Source organism: Rutilus rutilus, assembly GCF_951802725.1.
Source record: "Rutilus rutilus genome assembly, chromosome: 8".
Taxonomy (NCBI): domain Eukaryota; kingdom Metazoa; phylum Chordata; class Actinopteri; order Cypriniformes; family Leuciscidae; genus Rutilus; species Rutilus rutilus.
In genome coordinates, this window is record NC_140222.1 from 26,590,565 (window position 1) to 26,616,063 (window position 25,499).

A 25,499-nucleotide genomic window follows, 5' to 3' on the forward strand; every position below is an offset into this window, starting at 1 on the left:
CTTTAGTAGCAGAAGTGATGGGTCTAACATATTTGTAACACGGAGTCGGCTTTGCAGCCTTGGCTAAATGTAATTTACACGAGACTAGATAATGATCTGAGTACAGTAACAGCCGCTCTCCTCTTCCATTGACTGCAGGAATGCCGCCCATCCTGGGCAGGGAAAAAACATGAGGAAATAAATGAATATGAAAGTTTTTATGGCCTAAAACACTCAAAAGTCTAAACCTGGCTAAACACGCTTAGCTATACATTTGGGAACAAATTTGCAATAGGGCTGAAAAGTGTTTCCCGAAGTTGTCAAAATCTTAAAAAAACTGCTTTCAGAAGAAAAATGGCTAAAAAGACAAAATAAAAATAAATAAAATTGAATAACACACACACACACACACAAATGTCTGTTCACTTCTAAAAAATATTTTTTTTATATTATTATTTTAAAAATATTTTTTTTTCACATTAGACCAAAATTTCTACGCACACTGCAACTGTCATGTTATGACGTCACGCTCTGTGACAAATTTTTATAAGCACAAATTCAACATACAACAAATGATCACAAAAAAAGTTAAAATACACAATCTACTCCACTTTACTGCAAAAAATGTGCGTTCTTTTAATTTAGCTAAGAGGTCAAGCCGTGGCTCATCGATCTTCTATTGGTCACAAGGCTTCACGTGATACGAATTCGCAGGTCAGAGTTCACCAAACTTGAAATGCAGCGAAATGCGAAGTCAATGGAACGAAATGTGTAGTGACGGCCCCTTTAGTCAACATGAATACGTTTATTGCAATCCATTTACTTCCATAATGTGACACATTTCCAGATGAAACAGGATATCTAACAGACAGGACTAGATTTCAGCCAAATTTTATACAAATTCTATGAATAAAAATAAATAAAAAAACACACATTTTAAATTTATTTTGGCAAAATAAAAAATAGAAAACAAGTAGCTACAAAACAAGTGAGAACAAACAAGGAAAAAATGGCTGATTAATACAAAATAAATACAAATAAAATACGAAAAATAAATAGGATGTAAACAACACACAAAAAAAACACAAAACAAATACAAAAAACAAGACAAAACAAAAGACAAAAAACAACCAGACAAAACAAAAAACAAGACAAAACAAAAGACAAATAACAACCAGACAAAACAAAAAACAAGACAAAACAAAAGACAAATAACAACCAGACAAAACAAAAAACAAGACAAAACAAAAGACAAATAACAACCAGACAAAACAAAAAACAAGACAAAACAAAAGACGAAAAACAACCAGACAAAACAAAAAACACAAAACAAATACAAAAAACAAGACAAAACAAAAGACAAAAAACAACCAGACAAAACAAAAAACACAAAACAAAACCAATGTCTTTGTTCGCTTTTAAAAAGTTGCATTTTTTGGTTAGTTAACATAAATTTGTTGTTTGCAATCCTTTACCTTCCATAATAAATGCAATTCCAGATGAAACATGATATCTGACAGGACAGGACTTGATTTTATCCAGAAATGTTTAAAAAAAAAACTGTAAAATTAATCTTTAAAAAGATTTAAAAGCAATTTTTTTTAAATCAAAATAGTATAGAATTCAATGTATTGAATATATAGGCAATAACATAAACATCATTACCAGGCTATTGGTATCAGGTCGAATTTTGTCATTGCATCCCTATCACTTCATCATGCATCTGAAAATGTGTCAGTTACTTTTTAAATATCCTTAATATGTGTCAAAACATGGACTAATTTGGGCCACTCACGTGTCGTCAGTGTCAATCTCCTCTCCGCAGGCCGACGCTCCCTGTATGGACTCCATGGCAGTGGAGTAGAGCGCCTTTTGTGCCAGCGGCCTCTTTTCATCACTGTTGCCCTGAGATCCCTCCATCTGCTGCTCTTTCTCCGCCTGATCGATGTTGTGAACTCCCAGCAGCAAACTGTAATCCATAATCTTAAAGCTTTCCAAGACCTAAACATCAAAAACACATCAATTTACCTCCCATTCACACATCCTCTCTCTAGACACCAGCACACTGTACATAACTTACTAAACAGTCCCTCTGTAACGTCTTGACCAGGGCGCTGTGCGTGTCTGTATCAAGCAGGAGACCGTCTTGAACGTCCTGCATGAAATCGAGGTCTTTGAAAGTGGGCTTCGCCTTTTCCCGCTCTTTCTTAGAGGCCCGTCGCTTGTAGGTGGATCCCTTCAGGTCGTATTTGAGGTGCATGCGCACCACCCTGGGCAAAACGTTGTTCATCACCACCATTCGAATGTTCTTGCCGCCCGATTGTACGCAGTACAACCCGAAGAACTTGGGCAATAAGGTGCGAGGATTCTGATTCAAGTTCTGCAGGAAACAAACATTTAAAAAATCAAACGTCCAGTCGGAGTGAACGAATATTCAAATGCAAGTCGTCCATGCAGTGCTACACATCTGTGGGAAAACGTTTGTAATTAGTATTTGTTGGTTACATGCATTGTGTAATTAATTAATTTAATCTTGAAAGGAATAGTTACAATTCTGCCATCATTTATTAACGCGATACTAAAATGATGTGCGCCAAAATGCGTTGCGTTGTTTGACGAACTTGCCAGTTTAAATATGAGGAAATTCAAAATGTCTGCTTTTTCCTTACACAAAAATAGTACTTTTATTTAGCTATTTTGTCATTTTTTTAACCTTAAAGGGATATTTTACCGCTGGAAAGATGAATGTGTATTTAAATTGGGTCATTTATGTAGTAGAAATGTGAAATTGTTTTAGAAGTTGGTGCCTTCTAGACTGAGAAAAGCCAGAAAATTTATTTTTGGCTCATGTGGATGAAAGACAACAACTCCCAGAATGCACTTGCTTCGCCGCCCTACGAGGCCACTCCCAAGCCACGCCTACCGATTACAGAGGGCAGTATCGGAAGAAGTGATACAACTAGGCTACTAGTTGACTCGACACTGAAAAGACGCCGTTTTATCGTGAGATCCCCCTATGGGCGGGTTGAAAACATGCGGAACTAGCTCCTCCTACTGGCTGTAGTCTCTAACCTCTGGCCAAAAAAGCCTCAGATGACGCAAAACGACGATTTTTTTTTTCCCAGACACACAATACAGAAATCTCTCGTCTCAGGGGGACATGAGAGAGGGAAGCACGGTCATTCGAAAATACTACCGGGTTTCTACTGATACAAAGCTTAATGCTAATCGGTGAAGTATCCCTTTAATGGCATCCAGGTTCACTGTCACCATATGGAAAACTGCAGCGTGAATATTCTTCAAAACCTCTTCTTTTGTGTTCCACGGAAGAACAGATAAGTCTTTTCAGCCTTTTCCTCACACAAAAATAAGTACTTGAATGATACTTTTATATAGCTTTTTTTGTCATGTTTTTAGCCTTGATGGAGTCACCGTATTCACAGTCACCGTATGGAAAAGAGCAGCTTCTTTTGTGTTCCACGGAAGAAAGAAAGTCACACTGATTTAGACCGGCATGATGAATACATGATAGTAGAATTTTAGTTTTTTGATACCATTCCTTAAAATTATGTCAATATTACAACACACATCAGTTTTTATATCGCATGCAAATCCAACTTTTGCTAATGACCACTTCTAAATGTTAATACTAGTTCAATAACAGCATTCATGCATTAGCTTGAAGTAATCATTATTTGTTTTCCCACATTCCAGATTCAAAACACACCATTTCAACCCCAAAAAAAACACTTCCTCAAGACAATGGCATTCAGTTTGCCAGCTAATGTTCCAGAGCGTTGTAAAACCACCTGATTCCAATTAGATTGGACTTTATATCCTCTTAAAAAGCACCACACAAAGGCAACGCAATGAAGCAGATATCCAACCTAGAGGAGCTTTGTGGAACAACCATCACCAAGGTGACATGTCCTACACAATATATGATCAAAGAGGAGAAACAGAAAGTGGAAAAGAGCTAAACAGTGTTAAAGACAGGTTTCTGTAGGCGAACTGGCCAAGGTCAGCATTGTCGCTGAACAACAACTGATCCGTCACTATTCATGGGCTCATTAGCTCCAGCTGAATGGATGGAACAAGCCAAGCCAGTCACTGGTCAGACTCTGCTGACACTGAGAACCCATTTAGGCACCATCTACTGAAAGAAAAACCCATGTTCTCTTGGAAACCAAACCCTTTTGTACTTATAGTGTTTATTGCATTGGTCCAATGGAGACAGAAAGCTGGAACAAGCACGGTTTCAATGCTAATTGTGTCATTTATTTTATTATTCAGGAAAATAGCAGACAAATCGCCTCAGGGGAGAAATTAGTTCGAAATAGCTTGTTGGGTATTCAGCAGTGTTGTTGTTTAACCAGGTGGTTGATTTGTGGCAGCATGTGTTAATAAGCTGGAAAGCATGTTTCTCGAAAAGTACTGAATAACAACATAAACTGTGTATTTTAGCCTAGCTTATTGTAGCTGAAAAACTAGATCTCCATGATTCATACACCTATATATCGCACAGGCTGATGCTATATTCTGTATATATATTTATATATATTGAATATAATGTAAAGTCATTTTATAAAGGCTACATCTCATTTTCTATCATTATATTGTATCATATAATGTACTGTATCATAATTATCAGCATTATATTAACCTTTAGCCACTCTACTATATTTTACTGGACATTGAAAACCAATATCGATCAACCATTAATTTAAAAAAAGCATGTAATGATAATACAATTCTGTCTGATACTGATAAGCCAATAACTATTTTCATGTTATGGCCAATAATAATAATTTATTGACAAAATTAATTAAAAATAAAATGTAAACATTTGTGAAAAAAACGGTTTTCTCGATAAAAAAATTAATAAATCGGTCAATAATCGATATGGTACCGATATATTGTTTCTCATAAAGTAACAACATGCCAAAAAATAACATCATAACCTCTGTATTTACTGTGAAATTATGTATAAATGTAAATAGTAGGTCTCCAAAAAATACTGGCCATGAAGATAATCGACCGATATTTGGCAATAAATACGTGTCAGTTCTAAAATGTCGTACAAATTTTGTTAAATAATTACTTCACTAATTTTATATAGGATATATCTTGTTTGCTATCATTCAACTATTTTATCATGCAGTATTTATTGTCCTGCTCTATAGATATCGGCATAGGACATTGAAAATACACATTAGCTGACCATTAGTTTCAAAAGATACACACTATTAAAATTCTGGCTGATAATAATTTTTGTTCTGGCCAACTGATCATTTATTGTCAGGATTAACTAAATATAAAACACTAAACACTTTATCACACTAAAGCTTTGCCCGATGATTTTGAATAAATTCTAATATCGGTAAATAACCGATATCATACTGATATGCAGTTTCTTAAAAAGTAACAACATAAACTGTGCATTTACTGTGAAATTATTGTAGCTGAAAAACATTAAAAGTAGAGGGCTGCATTAGTGATACACCAATAAATATTTGCCAGGCAGATAATCGGTTAATATTTGGACATAAATATTAGTTCACCACTGTGCCAGTTCCAAAATAAATTAAATATTGTGTAAAATAAATATTTGACTAATTTTATGTGGGCTACATATCATTTGCTGTGAATAAACTGCATTAAATAATGCAGTATTAACGTATTGCATAATATATACACCCTGTTCTCAAGATATCGGGATTGGACATTAAAAACCCAATTTAAATGCATCAGTCAAAGTACAGCAACTCACCATGTAATATCCAGGAAGAAGCTTCTGCAAAAACTCCGCTTCCTTGTGCATAACTGTCTTGATGATGAACTCATCGTCCTTGGTGACATAGAAGACTGAACCACTGGCTCCCGGATTGGACAGCTCAATCAATGGTTCGTTACAGAGCGAATACTAAAGGCCAACACAAATATAGATAAATTCAGGTTGAGCGATTCTTCAGTGGTCCTGAATAAATGCAAGCATTTAGTATTAAAAAGCCGTCAGCTTAGATTTCTCACCAAATAGTCATCTGGCCGTATCCCGAAGAGCTCTCTGAAGTAACGGAAGGCCACGGGAGCGTAGGTTTTGAAGCGGAAGTCTGGGAAATGATGGGCTGGTGTCAGGTTGCTCCCTTCACTGGAAGAACAAGGAGAAGAACATTTATTGCATGTGAAATTTTACATCCACCCTCAACCTCAGACGGATAGCTCACCTGGGGAAGAAGATGCTCTCCACCACATAGAAATCCTGCATCAGGACGTCCCGCTCAGGCTTGGAACTCAAGTTGCCAACTGTGTAGCCAATCCCAAGCTGAATGGCCCCCTTGAGTGCTGAAGATGTGGTCTGAAAAAAAACCCCAGATATAAATGACTTGAGATACATGTTCTTAAAGGGGTCATATAATGGTACATGCACTTTTACAAGTTGATTGTACTGAAATGTGTGTTGGCAGTGCCTGTACACAACCATCATGAAATGATAAAAATCCATCCAGTGTTTTAAAAAAAAATCTTCTTATATGTTTTCCCCTGTCTCAAATCAAGCCGTTCGATTTTGTGATGTCACAAAATCGACGCCCCTCCCACGATTGCGGGCCGGCGCGGCCATTGTTGATACGCTGGAGCAGTGTCTATGAGCAGAATGGCGTCTAAGCGATTGTGGTGTTCTGTTCTTGGGTGTAATAAGGAACACAGAAGTCATTTTGATGTTCCTAAATCCGAACCGCTGAAGACGCAGTGGCTGAGTTTGTTTTCGAAGGGAATATTCCCCACGATCAACGTCAATGCTTTCATGTTTGCGCGAATCATTTTACCAGACTGCTTTACAAACGAGGGTTAGTATAAAGCTGGTTTTGCTAAGAAGCTGCTCCTGAAAAAAGTATCGGTACCAACTATTCGTGTTCCTGCTGCACCTCCAGAAGAAGAAGTGAGTGTAACGTTTTATTAACCATATATTAATATTTATATTAATCTTTGCAAATCGCTTGCTGCAGGCTTCACGATGAATGCGGCTAAGGTTTACACTCAGGGTACATTACGGCATGTTTTCTATGTACGACGTTCTCAATATAATTCATAATCCCACATTTATAATGAACAACGCGTTATGGTTATTGTGTTATTATTACAAACGGTGTACGTACAGAACAGAGGGGCGGGGTGAGCAAAGCTCATTAGCATTTAAAGACACATGCACTTAAACGGCGTGCTGAAAACAGAGCTGTTTTTGTTATGAAAAACAACGCGTTATGATTATTGTGTTATTATTTTGTTTGTTAAAACAACGCGTTATGGTTATTGTGTTATTATTAAAAACGGTGTACGCACAGAACAGAGGGGCGGGGTGAGCAAAGCTCATTATCATTTAAAGACACATGCACTTAAACGGCGTGCTGAAAACAGAGCTGTTTTTGACCAGGTAAAATAAGTGTTTTCTTACAATACTAATGAGAATTTTTAATTAAAGTATATTACAAACTTTTAATTTAGACCCTAAAGAATCATATTAGCTTGTACAAAAATGGCATTATATGACCCCTTTAAATATTAACCCAGAAACTGATCTTTTAATCTACGTTTTTTGTTCTGATATCGTCTAGTGCCACATTTCTGCAGATCGAGCTTATAAGAAATATTACAATTCTGGTCGATACAGATAAACCGATAATTAGTTTGTATATTATTATTATTATTATTATTATATATACAATAATTTTTATGTATTAAATGGTCAATTGTAAATTTAAAAAATAAGCACTATTTTGTCTAAAATAATTACAAAAATAAAACATGAACCTAAAATCAATTGGTTTAAATGTTAAAGTGCATTTAGGCATTACAAAATTTAAATATACAGTATGAAAAGGGGATATTTATTTTTGCTAAAGATTACATGTCACTGTGTCATTAAATTATTAATGTTTTTATAGATACATTTTAGGCTAGTGTTAGATGATGGCAAAGGTTATCTAAAGTAACGAGAGAAAATAAGCATGTACAATTAAATATACAACATCAACCGATATAAAACTTTGGGGAAAAAAAGTAAACAATCTGAATGGAATCAAAATCAAATCTATTCGATTAATTTTAGGTTTGCGTTAGATAACGGCAAATAATTTTAATGTAAAAAGAGATGAAATGAGCATGTACAATTAAAAATACTATTTTGACCAATATAAAAAAAAAATTAAATTGAAAAATTTAAATATATATATATATATATATATATTTTTTTTTTTTAAATGTAACGTAAAAATAAAAATAAATTGGCTGATATGGTACCAATATATTGTGCTATAAGTTACTAAAATAATCTAAATGGAACCAGTATCGAATCTAGAAAAAGTTGTTTTGGAGCAATGCACCTTCTTATATGTGGTTTCTCCTGAAGCATCCACTCCTCTGTGACCGATCTTCTTCCCATGAGCCGGCTGGCCTGACGATGAAGGCATCTGGTGTAAAAAGGACAAAAAATATGAGATACCACCAACCTGCATTCCCGACATGAACAGGTTTCATTGCAGTCCAATAGTAAATATTCGTGATATGTGGTAAAGGAATGTACCTCTGTGATGAAAGCCTTTTTCGATATCGTGTCTAGGAAAGAAAAAGAACAGTGATTAACCGGGTATTGACGACACTCTCTCAATTAAAGGATTGCATTTCATTGTTTGCAAAGTTTGTCGTGATTTAAAACCAGATTTGTGTGCCTGTGATTATTTGAGACATATTCATATTCAACTTATAACCAGACTTGAAGGGTCAACGGGTCACCCCGCTAAAGCGCAGACATCATTAGCCGGCTTCATTATTCAGCCTCCATTTATATTCCATCGCTGCCCCTCGAGCATCAGCAGCAGCTGTCAGCGGCGACTGGGATGTTTGTTGACAAAGATGATTTGATGAAAATACACCATGTGAAGATGACGGCTGGAATCCGTGAGCTGTGCTTCTCACCCCGCGGTCGTCCCAGACGCATCTGCACACGCTCCCATTCAGTTCCTCGGTTTCCATGGCATCCCGATCAAGGTCAACAAGCTTTCTCAGAGTTTGCATATGCATGTGGCATCAACAGACACATGCTGCTCTAAATAGGGCATTGGCCGCTAGACAGAGCAGCTCATAGCCATGCAGTGAGAAAGCAACAGCAAAACCAAGATGACGGGCATGCTGGAAAATCCAGCTAAAAACAGCTTCGAGGAAAAATCAACCCAAAAATGTTAATTCCGTCCCCATTTACTCAGCCTCATGTCGTTCCAAACCTGTATGAGTTTCTTTTGTTTATAGAACAGAAAAGGAGAAATTTAGAGAAATGTACTGGTTACTCCTTTACAAATGCCTTTACAAAGAATTAGTCTGGAGGTTTTAAACGTAAAAAAATACACAAAAGCATAATATCAAGGCTGCACGACTTGGGGAATAAATCTACAGTAATTGCAATTATTCTGTGACTTAAAATGTGATTAAAAAAGGTTTGCTGTGCTTATTTGTAGTGCTGCAAAATTTTGGCAAAATTTTTTGGTTATATATCAATATGGCTAGAAAATGAAGTTATATAAATGGCAATAAAATAAAACAAAAATATTATAATAATTACTAAAAAATTACTATTGTAATATTCTACTGTAAAAAAATAAATAAAATACTTTTATCTTCCCTTGCAACTGTAAAATTACAATACTAAAATGTATGGTTATTTTCAAACATTAAGCCATCAAACTTTTATTTTGACAGATTTTTTATTTTTTTTTTCAGATCTTTAATGAATCATTAGAAATGGTTCACAAAATCGGAACAATTCGTTCACAATCAGAATGAATTAGTTCTTGACTTTCGGCCCAGTTAAAATGATTATTAGCTATAACTAGAAAGGAAAATCTTAACATCTGCTCTAAACACGTTAGCTTGTGATTGTTAACAAGTTCGATCTTCAATGAATCATTTGAAACCACTCAGAATGGATCTGAATCAGTTCCTGACATATTGACTCAGTTGCAATGATTACCAGCGAACTTGGAAGATTGTAAGTAAATAATAATTTTTTGGTGAACTAACTATAAGCTGGTAACTGTTTTGAAATATCGTGGCCGGTTTCAATCTGGTCAACCATCTGGTGCAGATGGCTGGGCTGGAAGACTAGCTAACATGACATAACCAACTGGAAGCTGGTTTGTTGCTAAGTTCATTACAAGCTGGATTTTCCACCCGCAAGCTTCCCGTTTTAGCTGAATTCGTTGTTGTGAAGTTGGAAGCTCAAAGTTAGTAAAAACATAAACGCTGCAATGTCCCATTTCACCTCTGAAATAGCACATCCACACCAACAAGCCTCATGACCAAAAGTTCCTGTTATTTCTGGATCCAGCTGTCAATGTGGGCTCCTGAAACTGTTATGGACTGTTTGGGCAACATTATGGTTCTCCATAAAAGAGCTTTTTCCTAGACCTTGTTCGCTGATGTTAGGTTTGGCCTCAGTTCAAGCTGGAGTGCAAACATGCTGTAGGATTTCTGCTATACTCCACTAGCCAGGGTCGACCGCACATCTAATAAAGCTTTTTATTTATGGGTAAAGAAGAAAAGACAGAAAATGACTGAGATTTAAACTGCCTACTTGAGACAGTGTCTGAGCATATGTGCTAACCGCTAAGCTACATATTTGACACACAAAATGTATAAACTGTTAAAAAGGTTCAGAAACTGATTTTGTGGAAGGGAAATTGTGTTAAACAGAGCTTTAGGGGAATATAATTTTTTAGCTAAAACACTACAAACATTACCTTAAACTAGCCTAAAGTTAGCCTAGCCTTGAGTTAGCCTAGCATTGAGTTACTCAAGACTACACTTTTATATATTCTATTATGATGTTCAGACACTTCTATGTCAAGCCATAATTAACTTAAAAAACTTTTAAAACACGGGTAAGAGCTCAAAACATCTCCAGTGCTAATGAATTAGCATAACACCTCCTGAAATTCCATATGCTTTGGGTAGGTGTGATCACAGCCAGCTCAAAATGGACTTGAAATGAAGAACTTGACGACAGAATCTTTTAGGTGTCACCTGACACCTCAAGCTAACATTAATTATATGAGACTAAATTTACCAAAGACTTAGCATGTATATGCTACTCTGGGTGAATGATATCACATGGTATGATGGCAAAAATCGAAATACATGAAGTAAAACCATGACAAGACATATGAACAACTGCTCATAATCTGGTAAAACAGAACTGTATAAAGCAAACCGAAGGAAACAAGAGATTATAAACCTACCAGTAAGGCCACAAAACCATTTCCTTTGTTCACTTCTGATCTGAGAGATGAAAACAAAACCAAGTTCCTCTTGCAAATTTCATTTAAGTAACACGCCATTCAACAGATGCTTTTATTCAAAGTTCATAGTTCTTAGTTATCAGACTTAAGCCCAAAGTATACTTCATTTTTATGCCTACGGATGAGGCAGAACAACAACAAACTACTGGAGATGCAACAACAATAGACACACTTACCAATGGATACACTTGACGGTTAAATAAAAACGATTTTTTTTTCTAATAACTTATGGAAAAACAAAATAGCGTAAACACTGGACAAGGATGAAACTTTCTAGTGTGCATGTGTTCAAGTAATGGTGTTTGCTTTTTTACAATTTTAACCTACGACGATAACACAGGTGAAAAATATCCCAAAATACATATTGAATGTATTTTATAATAAAACAATCCAAATAAAACTCTAAAAAAAAAAAAAAAAAAAAAAAAAAAATCCTCTAAATTTTCCATGTAATTATAGCCTAACTAGTGGCCCTTCTTGTGTGTTCAACTCCACAAAACTTGAAGACTTTCCAAACATATATAAGAAATAGGCTTTTTAGAAAGATAAGATTTTAAAAATGAGAGAATCAGTGAATGTAATCAATAAAAAAGTAACTGTAGAGTGATTACAAGAATTTTGAACATGTAATATAATCTAATTATTACAAATATTATATTTTAGGAATCTGATTACGTAATCCAGATTACATGTAATCAGATATTACCCAGCTCTGCTTTATGGGCATCGATGGTTCCATGGATAACATGGATAACCCAACCTTTCCATTCTACAAAAAGTTCTTTATAGTGCAAAAAGATTTTTAAATGTTCTTCACAGTAAGAAAAAAAATGGTTCTATTAAGAACTGACTGAAAGGTACTCTGAGGAACCAAAAATGGTTCTTCTATCTCATCATCACTGCAAAAAAAACCATTTTGGAACCCTTATTTTTAAGAGTGCACCACGCACCAATACACTACACTTTAGCAACTATTTGACAACGTTCTGGAAACGATTTACAATAGCCGTTCCGGTAACTCTTCATAAACGATGGTTGGTTACAATGCATTAAACACAAATATGTCAATGGGGGACTCCGCGTCCTCTGATAAAAGACACTCTACTCCCTCTGAGGTTCCGATGGGATTGAGTGTCTTCCAGCGCCCCGGTCTGCTCTGCAGGCTGGCCTATAAAAAGCTCCATCCTCTTCGGGACATAAGCGAGGGGGGCAAGGAATACAGAGAGACACCATTATGCAATTCTTGCTTGTTTTCCATTTCCCACCGGAGCTTGAAAACTCCCAGCAGCCTGAGCTCTTAGAATAACACGTGTTGAGGAAATAGATGAAGTGTGCAGACAGACCTTCCCTGTTTTGCAAAGCGATATCAGCGAGCAAAACACTATTATACAGCTTTGAGTATCGCCTAGGGTTTGATTATATATGCATCTCATGGGTCGTTATGTGTATGAACCGAGAAAGCCATGTCTGCATTTCACAGATGCTTTAATTGTGTACATTTACCACCACCACCACATGATGATACTGAAGTGGTGCTTGAGACGGTCCGTTTGGCGGTAATGAAATTGTTTTATAATTAATCTACAATATAGATCTTTTCCTATCTCGGCCTTCATCTGTTCAATTCTGTTCTTAATGAGCCGAGCGAGACGGCCTCTGAACAGAACAGCAATGCATTTATCATTCAGACGGGTCGAAACAGGAGCAATCATTGTATTACTACGTGTAAAGAGTAATATTATTGCTCATAGTTAAAGCTTTGATCTTTATAAAAAATGGTATCATAATCATTCATTTAATTTATTATCATAATTATAAACACACTAAACAAATAGTTTTACCGTTTGTTATTCTTCTAATTATTGACCTACTGCAGTTAACTCTTTCCTCGCCATTGACGGACATCTCCGGCTTTCCGTGTTTTCACTGTTGTACTGTAGGGGGCGCTATGACACACCTTCTAAAAGAGTACTGAATCTCCTGATCAAAACACAGGCGTAGAAGAAGCAGAAACACGCGATAGCATATGTAATCATATGCATATGTAACATCAACATTAAACAGCATATACATCTAAACTGCCTAATGTTACTGAATGAAATGCGACCCAGGACGAGGTATAGGACTGTGAAGCTTTGGGGGTGTTGATGGACTCGATCTCCATCTGTGTTTTGATCATCGTTCTGAATCCGATCCAGACGTAGTCTTTGACAAAAACGTGATTTTCTCAGCTTTTTGCTCAAAATTTTGCTTTTTTTATGAAACTTACACACATTCAAGTGTCGATAAAAAAGAAAAGCATGAAGCTAGAATAAAACAGGGTTTTTTGTTTTGTTTAAATGCTGGGAGCATATGTAACAGAACATTCATAGTTCACTTCCACATTGATAAATAAGGTAGCCTGGCTAACGTCAGACCTCGTCTCATTGAGACGTGGTCTGGGAACCACATGTTCATTTTCTCGTATTTGAGGCGTGGTTTACGAATGCCCAGAGCCGTTTATTGGGCGCTATGAATGTCTATCAAATGCGCCTGTATGTAGCTCATAGCCAATCGTTTCAATTATACCAGATGACGTATGTAGAGCGACAGAAATTCGACGAGGAAGAAGACAATGGGTCAAAGATTTATGTGTACACGATGGCGTTCAGCGACTAAACTACTTAGAACACTATCTAAGGCTGCATCGAAAGGTAACTTCGCGTCTGCTGCCATGTTGGATCCATAGATATAAACAAACTGCTTTGGTGTGTCGCATAGACGTCGTCATCGTCTTGCTGCTCCCTCCCCGTTCTGTGATTGGTTCCCTTTATGAGGGGAAAATCTGGTCCATGGTGTCCAGGCTGCCTAGCAGCGTGAATAAAATCGCAAGGCAGCATGGGGAAACCCAGGCTATAAATAAGGTTGATTAATTCAACTTTTCTACACATTGTAACTTACAATTTTCGAGGCAATAAAACAACATTTTAAACAAATAAATCACACATTTCTTCACACTGAAGGAAAAACCAGAGATATCCATGAATTTATACAAACTTTGCGATACTGCATAAAAAAAAAATCTGGATGGAAATACTAAGACGCAAATAAATACGCAACAAAATTCCAAACCGTGCATAAAAAACTATCTCGGAAGACATGAACATAAAGTTCGTCAGAAACAAATTTACTTGCAACACAGCAGAGCAAAAATAGCTTATTCGAAAATTGCTTTGCGATGTTCCAATTTTTTCGCAGAAATTTAATTTGCAACTTGCAAAAAAAAAGTATGCGGCTACCAACATCCTGGCGTTGTGGCGGTGAGTTTTGCACAGGCGAACAATAACAATATATTGTTAGCATATTGGCTATCGGACGATAATAGTTTTTTCTTAATTTATTGTATCCATGAAAATGGGATATTCAGCTGTGCATTATTTCGCCTATTTGGACATTTAGATCACATTTGCCATCATCTAACACTCAGAAAACACAAAAAACACTAATAATTTTAAGCACAAATGTAAACATTTAATTCCATTGTGGTGAGATTTAGCAACCTTTTTGGACCTAAACACTGCTAACGAACTCAATTAGACTCACTAAAATCTAATTTTAGGAACAAAACATAAAAACCCCAAAAAACAAGGGTGGATGAGTGTGTCAATGTCACTTCAGGTGAGAAAATGACTCACAGGCCATGTCATGTGATTGCACGCTCAACAGTCAGCATGTTTTCCCGGGGAGAAAACCAATGAAAACAGGAGGATGCCGAGGCAGTTCAGGGAGTGTTTGGATGCACTTTTAGCAATTAAAGAGAAGATGATGAGACTACAAGAGAGTATGTGACATTTACTGCGAGCCAGTTACGTTGACATTTATGTCTTTGAACAACGGTAACCACAATGCAGTTTGCAAAAGCTTCAACACAGACGCAAAAGAACAAACCTTGTCAACAATATAAAGGTCAATCTTAAGTATACTACTGAACATAGGCTCTTTTTGGAGTGGATCACATTTTGTGCTCTTCAATAAGATGACTCGTGTGTGTTTACAAGAACTATCTTAAACTGATCATGTTTAACAGCACAAGAAAAGAATGGTATTGTTATGTTTTGTGTGTATATCCGTTCACATATTCATGTTAAAAGCAGAGGAAAAACTGATAATTTGAAACGTAGCTTTCTTTCCTTTCACTGTAAAAAAAGTTGCTGCCTTAAATTTTTAAGTACAATCAACTTGGATGTTTAAGTCATTTCAACTTAAATTACATTAAACTGACTTAAAAAGTGAGTTGAATCTTGCATAACTTATAAAAAAAGTCGATAATTGCTTAAATTATTTTGATGAGTCAAAGCAATGTTAAAACATAAGTTGTCATAACTTATTGATCATATATATATCTGGGTTTACAGAATGAGGCGATTTTTGACGGTTATCTGCGTAGTGTGCATGTGAACACACTCATTGACACCTCACACACAGATACGTGACTTATTATAGCAGAAAAAAACGCAAATGGGGAACCGAGAAGAAAATAGCACATTCTCTTAGAAACAAGAGTGTATTTGATAAATAAAGTAACTCTGTTATGAAAGTGAAAAAATGTAATTATCAGATTGAGAAGGCTCAACAAGGATTTTTTTGTGTGTATTTGTTAATATACCATGGCATACAGTGGGGTACAAAATCAAATTTAAATTTGAAAAAAAAAAAATATATATATATATATAAACAAAAAGTTTAAGACATAAATTAAGAAATATTTAAGATTATTTAAAATTTAAGACTGCACTATTTCTAGGTCACTAAGATTTGTATTGTACAAAATACCAAATTATTTTCCATATATATGAATATATATGTCTATATATGGAAAATAATTTGGTATTTTGTACAATACAAATCTTAGTGACCTAGAAATAGTCCAGTCTTAAATTTTAATTTAATTTTCATATATATATATATATATTTGGTATTTTGTACAATACAAATAAATAACAAAAATGCTAAATTGAAGTGAAAAAAGGCCATCATTACACCAAGGTGACACCACACTCAAATAAATTAAGGAAGAAAAAGGACATTAATAAATCATTCTGAAAACAAAATATTGCTGTAAAATGCCATCTAGTCTACAAAATACATCTTATGCATTCAAATTTGCATATGCAATAAACATTTTATGGCATTTATTCTCAACAGATGCAATACAAGCCTTTACCCCATTCCTCACCTGAAACCCCATCATCCCATCTGTCATCTACCCAGTGTCCCTGCTATGCTGATGGCTAGCGAGCTGATTCTGGTTTTAACCCGTCATATCAAACCATCCACCTGACAACAACATGCCCATAAAACTATATAGCCTATTATAAATGCACAGCACACTTTCTCTCTATGGCTGCATGAGAATCCCAACAATCTGATGCAGGAATGATATATCACATGCATCAGTGTCCCTTCTCCATGCATGAATGCTAGTCTTGCTAGCTCTATACAAGTGCATCCCTGCCATATGAATCAATCAGATGAGATTGCATGAACCGAAGTCTTTTTAAACCCCTCTATCGAATCAAACCCCGAGTGGTTAGTTACCCGCATCCCCGTCGTCTGTCGTCCCCGCGTCATCGGATGATGCTGCCCCGGATAACGGACTCCCATCCCCGGCCTCACACAGGCTGGCCGCCCCTTCAGCCTCCACTTCCATTCAAAATCCCGGGATGAATACTCTGAGCGAGAGCGCTGGCAACCGATGATAGCGAATATTTCAATCTATACACAGCTTTCTGGGGCCTTTATATTTATATATGGATCTGAATAACTGACAAAAAATAATGTAAGAGATTGAGGACTGTTCCTGCGCGTCGTGGTCCTCCAGACCTCTCCTCTGAGCTGTCAAGCACAGGATTGGGATGTTCGATTCGCGAACGAATCGTTCATTTGAACAGACTGAATGGTTCAATTGAACCGATTTGGAAAGCCACGAACAAATCATTTGGGGCTGGTTTTGCTGTTTGCTGTCAGCCTATGGTAACTGAAAATAAAGGAATTCTGAAAGAAATTACGATTACTGATTATTAGAGTTTTACAGCAGTAACTGTAATGTGGTATTTTGACGAAAACTATTTTATTTTGCCTGACAACTTTCGACACATCTGATTGAACAAAATATTAGTGATAAACAGTGGAGAACACGATTATTTGAAACATTGTTGATTGTTTGAACTGGTTCATTGACGCGAATCGAATGAATCGATTCGTAAAAATGAATCTCACTTCCCTACAGGAGCTGCTGGGTGTTTTGATGAGGCTGCTGCTGCTCTCTGTTGGTGAATCACTATAATATTCTAACAGCGTTGTTTTCACTGTTATGGTTGTAGCCTACCTACAAAATATTAATTAGTGTTCAGTGAATTCTCCATTTGCTTTAAATGAAGCAGTCAGCATATATACTACAAATGTTATTGTAAATGTAATTCTCTTAAATGTTCTTATATTAGAGAATTATTGTCTTGCAGAGGTGGACAAAGTACACGACTTCCTTACTGGAGAATTGAGTGAAAGTACAGATACTACTGGTCAAATATTACTCTGTTACAAGTAAAAGTTGTAAAGACCGATTTTTACTAAAAGTACATAAGTACTCATTTTTAAAAGAACTTGCATCAAAAGTAAAAAGTAAATGTCTATGCATTTTTTTATTTTGTTGCATTGTTGTATGTAATACTTACAGTTCCTTACGCCTCTGAATCTATGCGATATACCTACCCTCATATCAATATCAAATTTATTTCTAGAACACAGTGGGATTGAATGTGAGATTGAATAAGTACACTCAATAACATCCACAATGGTTTCGGACACCCTAAAAATAGTGCCCTATTTAAAGTTTTTGGCTTTTAGTATGAATATGTTAGCCTTACTGTTATCTATAAGCTAGTGTGCTCCAAAACAATGACAAAAATTCACATTTAGAAGACCAAACCCAACAATGAAAATGTAAATCAGGTTGATGTCAGAATCCAACGTCAGATTGACGTTAATCCACAACTTTGGACAGACGTTGTATTGTAGTTGAAAATGAAAATTGGGTTGACAACAGAAGCCAACATCAGTCGGGTTCTGATAATCAGCCTAACTTTCCTTTCCAACCAAAATCCAACGTTTGTCCGACTTTGGATGTTGACGTCAATCTAACGTCAGGTTCTGACGTCAACCCGACTTTCATTTCCAACCAAAATCCAACGTCTGTCCGACTTTGGATGGTGACGTCAATACGAAGTCATGTTCTGACATTAATCCGACGTCATGTTCTGACATCGGGTTCTGACGTCAAACCTACCTCGGGGTTCTGACGTCAACCCAACTTTTCTTTCCAACCAAAATCCAACGTCTGTCCGACTTTGGATGTTGGATGTTGACGTCAATCTGGCGTCGGTTTCTGACGTCAAACCAACTTTCATTTCCAACCAAAATCCAACGTCTGTCCGACTTTAGATGGTGACGTCAATCTGACGTCGGGTTCTGACGTCAACACGACTTTTATTTCCAAAATCCAACGTCTGTCCGACTTTGGATGGTGATGTCAATCTGACGTCATGTTCTGACATCAATCCGACGTCTTGACATCAATCTGACGTCGGGTTCTGACGTCAAACCTACCTCGGGTTCTGACATCAACCCAACTTTCCTTTCCAACCAAAATCCAATGTCTGTCCGACTTTGGATGGTGACGTCAATCTGACGTTGGGTTCTGACGTCAACCCGACTTTAATTTCCAACCAAAATCCAACGCCTGTCCGACTTTGGATGGTGACGTCAATCCGACGGCATGTTCTGACGTCAATCTGACGTCAAACCTACCTCGGGTTCTGACGTCAACCCAACTTTCCTTTCCAACCAAAATCCAACGTCTGTCCGACTTTGGATGGTGATGTCAATCTGACGTCATGTTCTGACATCAATCCGACGTCATGTTCTGACATCAATCTGACGTCGGGTTCTGACGTCAAACCTACCTCGGGTTCTGACGTCAACCCAACTTTCCTTTCCAACCAAAATCCAACGTCTGTCCGACTTTGGATGGTGACGTCAATCTGACGTTGAGTTCTGACGTCAACCCGACTTTCATTTCCAACCAAAATCCAACGCCTGTCCGACTTTGGATGGTGACGTCAATCCGACGGCATGTTCTGACGTCAAACCTACCTCGGGTTCTGACGTCAACCCAACTTTCCTTTCCAACCAAAATCCAACGTCTGTCCAACTTTGGATGGTGACGTCAATCTGACGTCGGGTTCTGACGTCAACCCAACTTTCCTTTCCAACCAAAATCCAACGTCTGTCCGACTTTGGATGGTGACGTCAATCTGACGTCGGGTTCTGACGTCAACCCGACTTTCATTTCCAACCCAAATCCAACGTCTGTCCGACTTGACAGAAATGTAGTGGAGTAAAAAGTACGATATTTGTCTTTCAAATGTAGTGAAGTTAAAGTAAAAAGTTTCCAGAAAAAATTATACTCAAGTAAAGTACAGATACTCAAAAAGTGTACTTAAGTACAGTACTCAAGTAAATGTACTTTGTTACTGTCCACTTCTGTCTCAGTGATGACTTTTCAGTTTTCCAAGGCAATCATATATAAAACATTTCAAGCTCACTGCACGGTTATTAGAGTTAACCAAACCGAACAATACAATTTTTGCTAGTTGCCAAAGCAACATTTCACATTTTCATTTCGGTTAAGTTGATGTAAATAAACTGGCTCACTGATACCAACAACTCACATTCACAAATTTTAAAATCAATTTCTTTGCGTTTATTAAGAAATGTTATGACAACATGATTAGTGCTGAATAAATGTACATATTTTCATGTAAAAGCCCTGGGGCAGTTTAAGGACAGGGGTGTCTCTCCAGACTGACGGCTGGCCACTGATGATGCTCTCAGGAGGGGTTGCACGCCAAATGCTTCAGGTCTGTTTTTTCCTCAAGACGGGTTTCCAAACAAACCATCATTATTCCATGAGACGACATCACTGATTCCCAGCTGTCAGTCAGGGAGAATGAAGAGGGGCGGCAGGGCAGCGTGGGGTCATCTGACACTCAGCTAATGATTCTCCTTAGAGATATTTGGGCAGATCCTTCTCCACCACCTGAAAAAGAAATATCTGATATAAATTACATATGTTGTGCCAATATCGCGGTGACAATTAGATATCGTAGCTAATCGCAAACATGACCTAGTTTATGACTAAAAATACAATCAAAGATTAGTAGAAACCGAACAACGTACGCTTGGATTCTGCAGTGGAGAATATCTCTTCACAACCTGGCCTTCACGGTCAATAAGGAACTGAAAATAAAACAAAAACACATTGATTTTAAGGATTTATTTCAATGAAGCCACAAAATATTTAACTATTTACCATACAAGATTTAGTAACTCATAAAGGAAAGATGCACATACCTTTGTGAAATTCCATTTGATGCCACTATAATGGAATACAAACAACAGTCAATAGACATTTAAATATAGAATGCATCAGCTCTTCTAAAGGTTTAGTTCACCCAAAAATGAAAATTCTGTCATTAATTACTCATCCTCATGTCGTTCCAAACCTGTAAGACTTTCGTTCTATCTTCCGAACACAAATGAAGATCTTTTTGATGAAATCTGAGAGCTTTCTGTCCTTCCATTGACAGTCTACGCAACTACCACTTTGACTCTTCAAAAAGTTCATAAATATATCGTAAAACTATTCCATATGAATCGAGCGGTTTGGTCCAAATTTTCTGAAGAGACTAGATTGAATTTACCATTCTAAACTCTTCCGAGAGTTGTCCTGCCAGAAATTCTGTCACTATTTATTCGCCCTCATGTCGTTCTAAACCTGTAGCGCTCTCTTTCTTCTGTTTACGAGTAAACAAGATTTTCTGAAGATTGCTGGAAATCAAACAGTTTCAGTTCCCATTGACTACTATTGTACGGACAAAAAAAACTATGGAAGTTAATAGGAACCAAAACTGTTTCTTACCGGCATTCTTCTGAATATTATCTTTTACATTCCACGGAGGAAAGACAGTCATACAGGTTTGAAACGACATGAGGGTGAGTAAATATGACATCAATTTCAGTTTTGGCTGGACTATCCCTTGAATGATATCAAATAAGCATTTATTTAAACATAATTTACAAGTCAACTATCTGGCAACTCACTTTCCAAACAATCCTCTTCCATTGGGTTGTTCCTTCAGCCACTTCCAAAGAGGATGTGCGGTGTCGCCGTTCACGTCAATCTTACTGAACATGTCAAACTCTGCGTCGTAAGACTTGGCGAATTGCTTGATTTGGGAATTGGTTCCTGGTTCCTGAACAAAAACATTTTATTTGGATCATGGTATTCATTTGATTTAAGAGCGTTAAAAACATTTTTTGCTTTCCGTACCTGGTGTCCGAACTGGTTGGATGGGAAGGCCAGGATGCGTAAACCTCTCTCAGCGTACTTGGCGTGCATCTCTGCAAACTGAGAGTAGTTTACCGGGGTTTTGCCTCACTTTGAGGCAACGTTAGTGATGATGACAACTTTCCCCCTAAAATATACAGTAAATGGGATTTTGTTAGTGTTACAAATCAGTGACCAACTGATTATACTATATCACTCCCAGGCTTTCAAGTCGTTTTCGAAAACACTCACGCAGAAACATACGCCTTATTGCTGAGAGAAGCATGATTAATGAAAACAATGCGTTTTAAAAATCGGCTCAAAATATGAAACATGTTTGATATCCTCCAAGTGGACAGAATCGTAGTCTGGTAATACCAAACTCTTCTACTTTGCTTTGCTTCGTAGACAGAGTCTGGAAGGGCGTAATTGAAAAATGTTTTGGGGGGGGGGGGGGGGGGGGGGTAGGGGGGGGCGCTTGTCTGAAGTTTAAAATAATTGGTTACCCGTAAGCCAATCACATAACGTTTGGTTATGGCGTGTGTTATGCACATGCTCGACAGCCGCATCTGACTTCCACTGTAAACACATGTATGATACGAAAACAAAACCATCAAGCGAAATACCGGAGTGAACATGGCTGTGAACGACTTTTGCAGATTATGTGAAGAAAATCTACGCATCCACGGTACAATCAGCGTCTACGTCACGGCTCTCAGCCCGCCCTCTGTTCGTTGATTGGCCCGGCTGTTTTGAGGCCGGAGGAAAACGGGGAAAACGGTCGCTATGTCAGACTGAGTACAGAAGCGAACTGAAATTGAGAGGAAGTACGAAGTCTGACGTAGTCAGGCTACAGAATCGTAGTCTGAAACTACAAAATCAGAGTCTGTGCCTGTCATACACTATGCAATTTTCTGTGAAATCTATAGAAGCACCTTTCCACCATATTAAATAGAAATCATGTTTTGGTAAATCATAATTATGACATAAATGTATAATTATGATGTAAAAAGTAGCAATTGGGATATAAGTCATAATTATGACACAAAGTGAACATTAATACATACTAAGTCAATTATAAGATAAAAAGTCAAAATTATGAGACAAAAAGTCATAATAAAAGTCAAGATTTCTGTCATAATTATGATTTTTTATCTTATAAATTGAATTGCTTTGTATGAATTGTGCTATATAAATACATTTTGATTTGATTTGATTATAATTTTGACTTTTTGTCATGATTATGACTTTATATATCATAATTTCAACTTTTGCAACTTTTATATAATATTTGTCATACTTGTGACATCTCATTTCAATTCATCTCATGATTTCGTCTTTTCATTTCAACTTTTTTATATCAGAATTTTGACTTTTTATCTCATAATTTTGACTTTTTATATAACGATTTTGACTGTGACTTTTTATAACATATTTATGACTTTTGTCAATTTCGACTCAATTCATCTAATAATTTTGACTTTTCATCTCATAATTTAACTTTTTAAGTCATAATTTAAACCTTTCATCTCATAATTTTGACTTTTTGTCAATTTCTACTCAATTCATCTCATAATTTTGACTTTTCATCTCATAATTTAAGTTTTTATATCATAATTTAAACCTTTCATCTCATAATTTTGACTTTTTGTCAATTTCTACTCAATTCATCTCATAATTTCAACTTTTCATCTCACAATTTCAACTTTTTGTCATAACTGTGACTATTTGTGTCATATTTATGAATTAAATGTCATACCTGTGACTTTTGTGAATTTCTATTCAATTAATTTCATAATTTCAATTTTTCATCTCGCAATTGTCATATTTTTGACTTAGTATGTCATACTGTGATTTTATGTTCATTTTGACTATCAATTAATCTCATAATCTCATTTTATGATTTACCAAAACATGTGTTTTTCTCTTTTGTGGTGGAAATGGGCATCAGTTAGCGTCACCTCCTCCAGACTAGTTTATTTCAGCCTTGAGGCTTTATACCTCGAGATGAAACTTCTGCCACACTCATTTCCATCTCTCACCTGTATTTGTCCAGAGAAACTTCATTGCCATCTATATCCGTGACACTGAAGTCATAAATGGATTTGGCCGTCTCCCAGTCCTCTAGCTGTCCAGACTGAGGGAAAAAACAAGCCGGCGTAAAGTTAAACAGTAGGACATTTTTGAATACATAAAAAAAAACAAAAAAACAAATTTCCATTTAAACAAATTTAATTCCAACTGCAACTGAAAACCTGTTTATCCAGTGTTCACATTCATACATTTTAAAAATCATTCTTACCACTGTCTGCAACACTAGGGAGAAAACAACAGCAGAGCCTAAGAAACGCATGGCTGCCTTTCAGTACTAATACTGAAACAGCAGGCAGCGTGTTCGATCAAATCCTCTTGCTAAGTACCTTATGTTCCAGAAACATCCAGAACACTGAAAACCCCTCTTATGTATAGTGCTCCAGATAAATATTAACTTGTTATGGAGGCTGTTTCTTCATTAGGCTATAGGTTGAATTTTTGCTGACTTCATGCTTGTAACTCGTCAACATGAGAAGTATTTGATGGTAAATAACTTGAGGTCAAAGGTCACTGGGTGACGATCTTACACAACCTGAGAAAGCTGATAGCTTGATGTGCATGTTGGCACTCGGTCCACATATCAGATAAGACGCTCATGTACGCATTATATAAATTATACTGTTTTGCAAATGTAGTAAACATATGATATTTCATATGGATATTGACTTAGACACTGCCTTCAGGGATGGATTCATGCAACAAAGATATAATAATAATAATAATAATAGGATAATAATACATAAACTAATGTTTTAACACATTAATTGCAATAAAACAGCCATGAATATACTAAGTACTTTGGCATTGTTAATGGCATTTTGGACATGCACCAAGGTTGTGTAATATTTTTGGACATTATGTTCTGTTAAGTAATAGTAGAATATTTATTTTATATATCAATATATCATGAATATTTGAATTTGATACATGATGCTTTGTAACATTTGGATAGGCTATATAATGGATACAAAAATATTAAATGATCCAATACCTTTTTTAAATAGAAACAGACACAGCAGACCGTATATGTTTCTAGTTATGTAACGTTATGCCAAAAATAAAATATTTAGCCTAGATTAGGTTAGATTATTATTGTTGTTATTGCGCATTATTTAAATAACAGACGAGGTAACTGGCTGGCACAAAGACTAAATACAGCGAAACTAGACTCTCATCTTGCACAATAGTACTGCTTGTGTGTCTGTGTACTGATGATAAAACATTTACAAAATCCCCGTTATTATGCAGCACATGATACCAGATTACGTAATATGATTCAGATTGGCAAATATAAGTTACAGAAGTATTTAACTTTACGATACCATTGCACCAATGATCCCACTGCTCGATAAAGCCCCGAACAGCAAGACATGATTGATAAAACCCATTTTTTGTTCTTTACGCTTCGAAAAGTCCAGTAGTGATGCCCAAATGAATAGTTCCTTTAAGTCGATTCTTTTCAGTGAATTAGTTGTACCGGTTCACAGAACGATTCGTTCATAAAGTATGATCCGATTGACATACTAAAGAGGACACGTGAAATTACAATAATCTCCCATACTAATAAAATGTAATTAATCAACAATACGTACCCTTATATTTGAGCGTTTAAGTGAATGTAATATCTAATGCTAGGATGTTATAGGGACGATAAA

At 36.4% G+C, this 25,499-nt stretch overlaps 2 protein-coding genes across 5 annotated transcripts in view; both read right to left on the reverse strand.

The window, feature by feature from the left end:
- The window catches only part of pip5k1ca (phosphatidylinositol-4-phosphate 5-kinase, type I, gamma a), a 32,480-nt gene extending 15,169 nt beyond the window's left edge, over positions 1–17,311 (reverse strand). For 2 of the 3 annotated variants that reach the window (XM_084417678.1, XM_084417677.1), the window contains exons 1-9: positions 16,902–17,311; positions 8,558–8,589; positions 8,358–8,444; positions 6,204–6,334; positions 6,010–6,127; positions 5,750–5,902; positions 2,060–2,359; positions 1,775–1,980; positions 101–152 (exon numbers count right to left, since the gene is read on the reverse strand). In XM_084417678.1, coding sequence (XP_084273804.1) covers positions 101–152; positions 1,775–1,980; positions 2,060–2,359; positions 5,750–5,902; positions 6,010–6,127; positions 6,204–6,334; positions 8,358–8,444; positions 8,558–8,589; positions 16,902–17,013 — 1,191 coding nt within the window. In that variant the 5' untranslated portion in view covers positions 17,014–17,311. The remainder of the gene's footprint in view (positions 1–100; positions 153–1,774; positions 1,981–2,059; positions 2,360–5,749; positions 5,903–6,009; positions 6,128–6,203; positions 6,335–8,357; positions 8,445–8,557; positions 8,590–16,901) is intronic. The other variant, XM_084417679.1, reaches the window with a different exon arrangement.
- Positions 17,312–20,101: 2,790 nt separating this feature from the next.
- Positions 20,102–25,302, reverse strand: gpx4a (glutathione peroxidase 4a). 2 transcript variants are annotated; one of them, XM_084415642.1, is made up of 7 exons: positions 25,167–25,302; positions 23,793–23,887; positions 21,754–21,898; positions 21,525–21,676; positions 20,775–20,799; positions 20,601–20,660; positions 20,102–20,460 (listed from the first exon to the last, which is right to left on the reverse strand). In XM_084415642.1, exons 1-7 carry the CDS (start codon positions 25,230–25,232, stop codon positions 20,428–20,430), a joined length of 576 nt encoding a protein of 191 aa, XP_084271768.1. In that variant the 5' UTR covers positions 25,233–25,302; the 3' UTR covers positions 20,102–20,427. The 2 variants fall into 2 exon arrangements, with proteins under 2 accessions (XP_084271768.1, XP_084271767.1); XM_084415641.1 differs by lacking the exon at positions 25,167–25,302 and adding an exon at positions 24,053–24,316.
- Between the last annotated feature and the right edge of the window lie 197 nt (positions 25,303–25,499).